The sequence below is a fragment of the Mesitornis unicolor genome, unplaced genomic scaffold (assembly GCF_000695765.1).
Source record: "Mesitornis unicolor isolate BGI_N332 unplaced genomic scaffold, ASM69576v1 scaffold27873, whole genome shotgun sequence".
Taxonomy (NCBI): domain Eukaryota; kingdom Metazoa; phylum Chordata; class Aves; order Mesitornithiformes; family Mesitornithidae; genus Mesitornis; species Mesitornis unicolor.
In genome coordinates, this window is record NW_010174404.1 from 25,645 (window position 1) to 32,609 (window position 6,965).

At 37.8% G+C, this 6,965-nt stretch overlaps 1 protein-coding gene across 1 annotated transcript in view; it reads right to left on the reverse strand.

Annotated features, from left to right (window-relative positions):
* Positions 1-1,589: 1,589 nt before the first annotated feature.
* The window catches only part of LOC104538000 (macrophage mannose receptor 1-like), a 32,927-nt gene continuing 27,551 nt past the window's right edge, over positions 1,590-6,965 (reverse strand). Inside the window, exons 24-28 of the mRNA XM_010181036.1 lie at positions 6,780-6,926; positions 5,594-5,710; positions 4,198-4,365; positions 2,398-2,427; positions 1,590-1,834 (exon numbers count right to left, since the gene is read on the reverse strand). Coding sequence (XP_010179338.1) covers positions 1,590-1,834; positions 2,398-2,427; positions 4,198-4,365; positions 5,594-5,710; positions 6,780-6,926 — 707 coding nt within the window. The remainder of the gene's footprint in view (positions 1,835-2,397; positions 2,428-4,197; positions 4,366-5,593; positions 5,711-6,779; positions 6,927-6,965) is intronic.

Below are 6,965 nucleotides of genomic sequence, written 5' to 3' on the forward strand. Positions count from 1 at the left end.
TTTTTTCATGCCTTTATTATGAAGAAAAATCTCATAATATATTCTGCAGAGGCATCACTTAATGTGAGTTAAGAAACCCTTTTACACAGTATAGAGCCTTGTTGCCAATATCAACTATAAAAATGTAAAAATTACAAATAATTATAACATTTTGGGGGTTGGGTATTTTTCATCTGTTTACTCTTTTCATTTGCCTTGCCTTTATTGTTAGCCATCAAACAACACTGAAAGTAAATCAGTGTCAGTGTTTACAGAAAATATAAATATGGATATGTGTTGTAACTTACAGGAAGAGAAAAAAGGAGTAAGAATAAGGGGACTGTCAGTAAAAGTAGACTGAGTACAGAATGCACTTCATTCCCCATCCTCTGCAACATGCTTTCTTTGACTGTGATGTCTGCAAACCAGCAAACCAATGTTCTCTCCTATACACTTCTTACGCACTTTCTAAGGGTCTGTTTCTTCCAGAGATCCTTGAGATCTTTTTCTTTTTTTTTTTCTTCAGTATGTCATAGGTAACATAGAATTTATAGAAAACTTAAACCTCAGTAAATCTCTAAAGCATTTCACTACCAAGACACTCAGGTGTGTCTCACTGCCTTACTGACCTGTAGCATGGATACAATGCCCGGTCATCAGTCCAGTTATCAGAGAGTTGGAGGACAGTAAGAGAAGGCATCCTAAAATGAGCAATCAAGTGAAATAAAAACAAGAATGGATTCTTCCAACTTTATTTGGCATCCACTTTATTTTATAGTTTATTTATGTTTCTTTTTAGTCATGTGCCTTTTTCATGTTTCTGTGTTTCCTCCTGTTAGCCTCTCTCTTAAGGTAAATGATTCTTCAGATCACCAAACCGTGTAACATCTGTGCATGACAATTAAACAACACTGAAGTGTTATTATGTAAGATATAGATCCTTTATTGATATATTCATAATTGGTACAAAACACTCAAAGTCATAGAATATGGCCAAGTGTTTGCAAAGATTTTGTTGTTTTGCAAAATCCAAGTTCAAGCCATGAATGAAGGACAAGTATTTGCATTTCACTAATTCTATGGCAAGGAAGGTACTTGTGTAAAGAGTGTAAGGCAGGGGCAAACAAGGGGGAGAACAATTTATGTAAATCTCTTTTTATTCCAAACACCAATTTACTTGAGTAACAGTATGCACTCTTCAGTATGCTGTGGTGAGATGCTTTCTCAAAGTGTAGGGTTTGGGGCTGAGTGCTCTGCAAAGAGATTGTTCACTGTATGGCTGCACTTGACTTGCTGTGTGATGGTGCCACAGATCATGAAAAACAGAGAATGTTAGGGTATCAGTCCATTAACTTGTAAATCTAAATTCACACTGGTTCTGCTATTTGTCATGCTTGTTTAATTAACCATTTTACACAGTACTGAGTCCTAGTCTTGAAAGTATTTCTTGAAGACCATAGAGCAATAGCTCCTAATCTGTACCAAAGGAATAATTGCTAATTTTAGTCCATAGTGTCTTTGTTAGGTGCATGTAACTTTTACTAAGATTTTCTTTGTACCAGCTAGATGCTTTTTTAAGCTTAACTATACAGTCTGGCTGTGATACCCCATTAGACAACACTGTGTTCATTTTTTTCTTTGTTGTTGGTAGAACCATTTCCATCGTCCTGTCCATTTAGGACACAGCTGTATTCTAGCAGTGTGCTGCGCCGCCTTGCCTCTCTTTCAGTCTTACTTTGATTTCTGATCTTCCATAAGAAATAAATCATAAAACCAATCCCGAATGAAATTATGAGGACCAGAGTAAGCAGTAGCCACATATTCGTGTGACCATGTGCTTTGTCCTTTTTGGCATCTGTAAATAAATACAATTAGAAGTGGGTGTACTGTAGCCACAAATAAATATGAAGAGTACTGAAAACTATTGGTCTAATTTCCCCCTTAATTACCAGGTTGTTAATCAGGAACCCACATTTATGAAGGAAGTGGAATATAACCTCAACAACCCCTAGACTTCTTCCGCTGTTCTCCTGGGGCAAGGATAGGAGGGTGGGCAAAGAAGCTATGAACGTTAAGGTGTAGATATTATTGTATGGAGTATTTTTAGGATAAGATTTTTATTAAAAATCTATTATAATGCCTCTGTGTCACTCCCCCTCATAGATCTTAGCCTGAAAAAGAGGGAGCAAAGAGGGGTGATCAGTTTACCAAAGCTTTTCGTTATTCTGGGATGCTCTAAGCATCTCATAGGTACTGCTAAATTATGCTGGGAATGAATTCAGTGGCAACTAAGTAAATTAAGCTCATATAAATAAATATGTAAAAGACAAATAAATAATAAATACCAATTCATAAAAAAACCCAAGTATTTATTTTTATTCCTGTTTGAAAATATTTTGAAGGAAAAAGCAATCCTACCTTCTGTGTTTGCAGCTGCTTTAAGAATAGCTGTCAAAGATAAAGACAAATGTTTAGTCAAAATCCGAAAAGGTCACATTTCATCCTGACAGTTCCATGTCAGGTAAAAGGTCTGCTAACCTGCACATCAAGGATACCTCATCACTTCTGGAAGCACATTTGCTAAATGAACAGTGAAGAAAAGGTGTGATTGATTTCAACCTGATGTTCATTGTAATAAAACTGCAGTGTTTTGCATATTAAAGCCCCCTTCTTGCTTCCTTTTTAATAACCGAAGAATCTCCAAGCACAAGTAGTTTCTGACTGGTTGAGATGGACTCTTCTCCCCTGGTTAGTAAATCTTGCCCTGTTCATCATGTCTGCTAGCCTGCGGAGACTGGCAACAACTTGATCAAATGTTGAGGATATTTGACGGTTTTCCTGTACTGCACACAGTTCCTTTGGGACTCAGCAGACTTAAATTTACCGTAATTCATTTGCACTCGTGATTACATTTATAAACTGGAGCTTTCTTAGGCCGTTTTTCCCGGCCGTGCAAAGAGGGCGCCATCTGCAAGAGTTTCCGCACTGAGTGCGAGCTGGGTGATGGCCACTGCAAGAGCAGATCTCTCCCACGGGCAGTGGGAGCCGTGGGGAGAGTTGGGGTGCACCTTCCAGCCTAGGGAGCACCAGGAGCTGAGCTCCTGCAGCAGAGGCACAGCAGCACATTAAGCTCTGGCATGTTTGTGAGCATGAAGGAAATGCAAGTGTTGAATTGCTCCTCAGAAGGATGCAGAGGTCACTCTAATGTAATATTTGCTTGTGTCAGAACCCCATTCTGCTGGAGAATCTGGTCAGGGAATATTCTCTGTACTCTGGCATTGCTTGTAGGGGCCACTCACGGTCAAACCCAACAAAGAAAGTACGTGTTTACCTTGAGTTCGTGCTTTCTGCCGTATCTGGTTACAAAGACTTAGCTTTCTGTAGTGTCTATTGCTCTGACTACCTAAAGAAATTTAAAAGTTGTCCTAAAAGGAGACTTTTCCTTTTCAGAAAATGATCTGACACTGCTATGAATGTGTAGGGCTGCTTTTCCCACCAGCTGCAGCTTTGCTCTGGGAGAGGAAAAGACAGAACCTCAGAAACATCCCAAACCTCTGGGTTGCGAAACAGAGCAGGAAATCATACTTTTTGCAGAATTAACAGTTAAACTCCAAAATACCACATGGCTGCTTGGCTCACAATACTCTGATATTTCTGCTTCCTGATCAACACAGATGGTGCACAGAAACATAATATTAAAAAAAAAAGCTAACCAAAACACTGCTATTATTTTCAGAGTTCGCTATACATGCTCTGGATCATGCTTCCGTTCTGTTATTATTTAAATGGAATTGCTTCATCCAGCAACAGCATGTCCTAGTACAGCAAGAGGAAGAAAGACAAGTTATTGATGCAACCTTTGCTCCATAGAAAGTGAATACACGTGTTAGCAGGAAAATATGTATATATGTTGCAGACGAGCAAAACGATAAAGGAGTTTAAAAAAATTTCCAGAAAATATTGATCATCTTTAGTTATAACTGAATATTCATCACAGTATGCAAGAAAATATGAAGTTATAAAGCAATAAAACATGAACAGAGCAGAAAAAAAGGATAACTATATATCTGTATTATTTTTATCTGAGTGCTGAGACAGGTGATAAGGAAGACTGCAAATACAGAGTTTTATGTTGTTTTTTTGCAATGACCATATTGTGCTATTACAACTGAAATAAAACCATAAGCATCAAGAGCAAATATTAAAGGAGTCGCTTACTCTTTGGTTTCTTACAAACATAACCCCTTTGTGAAGAGCAAGGAAGGATGCTCCAGTAGCCGGAAAATGCAAACAATTCCACACAGTAGTCAGACTGGTTCTCTGAGGGCTGTCCTTCACCCCAGTTGACAAAGTCTAAGGCACTGTTGTCTTGCCAAAGCAGCTGCCCTAATGTTGCAAATATTAGTAGCAATGTTAATAGTTCCACATCAAAGATCTTCACTAATGTTAGTGAATATTAATATTACTTTACTCAGCTTAATAAAGCAATACAACTTTTTTCAAAATTTATTTCTTTTGATTCTCTTCTTAAAAACAATACAAGTGCTTGTACTAAAGTTTCAAATGGAAAAAAATAGGCTTGTTTTTATTTCTAAGTTATTTCAGCAGTAATCATTGAAAATCAAGCAACTTTTACCATAATGCTTGAACATATGCTTAGTTAAAATTAAAACTTTTTTTCATAAATTCTGTAACAATTTTGAAGTATCAATGAATTAAAATGAATCTAAAAAAAAATCCTTTCTGACTGATTGTGTATTGACATTAGTTTTATCTTCTTCCAGGTGCCTGTTTTCCACTGCACCTTTTTTTCTGGTAGCCAGCAGCCTAATTTTTCCCATACAGAGACACGGAGAAGCTTGATGCTGTGGACTCCAGCTGGAAACCCACAGCTCCCACATGAGTGCTTCCAGCTGTGAGAAGATGAGAGCCAGCCGGGACATGTTCCCCACTGGGGCACAGAGCAAACGGGGTGGGAAAGGCCTTCTCACAGACCAGGAATAGGAGATATGTCCTCAGGGAGGGCTGAGGTCAGAGGGATGGACATGTGTCATTGGCTGTGGTCATCTATCAAGGTCCTTGGTGACACTGCAATCGTAAGCAGCTGTGCAAATTTATCGTCGATTACAGCAATTCCTGGGTGGTTCGAATTTAGAAATGAGGCCCCATGATTGCCTCAGATATGGACAGCCGAATTTACATGTTATATCTCACTTTCTTAAAGAACAGTGTCTTCTGTGATGTGCCTCTCAAAGAGGTATTCCCCTCACATTTGCACATCTTTGCTACTGAACCAGTCAAAAAGATATTTGATTTGAGGTAGATCCATATGGTGGCGTCCATTTGGTGGACCCATGCAATATCCAAGACCCATACCTAAAGCCAAGCAAATTTCTTTTCTACAGCCTTTCTCGCCTATTGGATAAAACCACTAACTTCCAAGAACTTTTTGATTATATGCTATCAATCTTTTTGGGTTTTGGTTGTTTCGGTTTTTTTTTAAACTAGCTTCTATTGTACTTCAATTAGTTACCTAAAAATAACTATGTATCTTATTCATATTTCTGTCTTTTTAAGTCTATTTATGATTAGTTATAGAAGCTAAAATAGTTACCATTTACATTTCTGTATATTCCTATCCAAAAGCCACTTATCTTGCTTGTGTATAAGTCTGCATGCTCCACTAAAAAGTTTGATTCATCTGGATCTTCTACAGAAGTTAACATACCACCTATAAGAAAACCAACAGAAGATGATTGGAGGTATCCCCTTCCATAGAAGTCAGTGGTAGTTACAGCTTTTGATATAGGATGAGATTAATAATAAAACCTGTCCTGCTGGTAGGGTGTGAGCAAGGATTTAAATAGAGACCAGAAAATAGCATTCAGCTGTAGGGGACCAGCAGAGACTGAGGGATGTCGTCAGAAATGAAAGACTTGAAAGCACAATGATGATGATTTCTAAATACCAGTAAAAGTGCACGTTATTTTCAAGTGACTGGATAATGTTTTTCATAGGTATTATGGATGACTATTTATTTGTTCTTCATGGTTTGAAAGGATATTATTGAGCATGTAATATCACGCAGCACACAGATTGGCAATTCAAACTGAAGTATTAATTTTTCTGGCAATGGTGGTGGAGAAAGATGTCTAAGAAGATCTAAAAAGATATGAAACAGAAGGATTCATTTCTTTTGGACAGTATAGTGCTTCCCTTTCTCCTCCTGAAGCATGGATGAGGTAGCTGATGATTCAGCAGCACGGGTGGAAGAGAGCCAAGTTGCAGCTCATGGTCTTGGCCAGGATAAGATGTCTCCAAGATGGGGAAGGGAAGCATTTGCCCTCCCCTGGCTCTGCAGGCTGCCAGGGAGCTCTGCAGTACAGTGAGGACTTTCAGGCAGAATATGTGGCCCCTTTCAGATCACACACCCCATGTTAAAAATAAGTGATTGTTATTATGATATTTACTTCTACTCTTGTGTAGATAGAGATATGGAAAAGAAGGGATAAGGCTGGAAACAAGTTAAACCATTTTAAAACCTCACTAAATAGATAAATGAAGAAATACAACAAGAAACAAGTACTGCTGGAAAAAAAAAAAAACACAAGGAAAATTGATCACCTTAATTTCAACATAACTGAAAATCAAATAGCATCTACAGTAAAAAATAAATGAGACATTGATTTTCTTTTTTCAATATGTGTAGATTTTGAAGCATTAGTTTTCAAGACTTTTTTTAAAGTGATTTTTTTAATGTCAAGATTGAAATCCTATCTTTGGGCAAAAATAATAGTTACCTGATTGAACACATTGAGTCACAGACTGAGCCCAGCTCATTTCATTGGCATTAAAGTTATAGCAGTGGCTTTGAAAAGGAATCCAAGATACGTGATCAGATTCAGGACAGTTTCCAATATCCTGTGGGGGTTCAGGAGAAAGTGCATCTAGAAGAAATGAGATGTTATGGATGCTTTTGTTCAGCA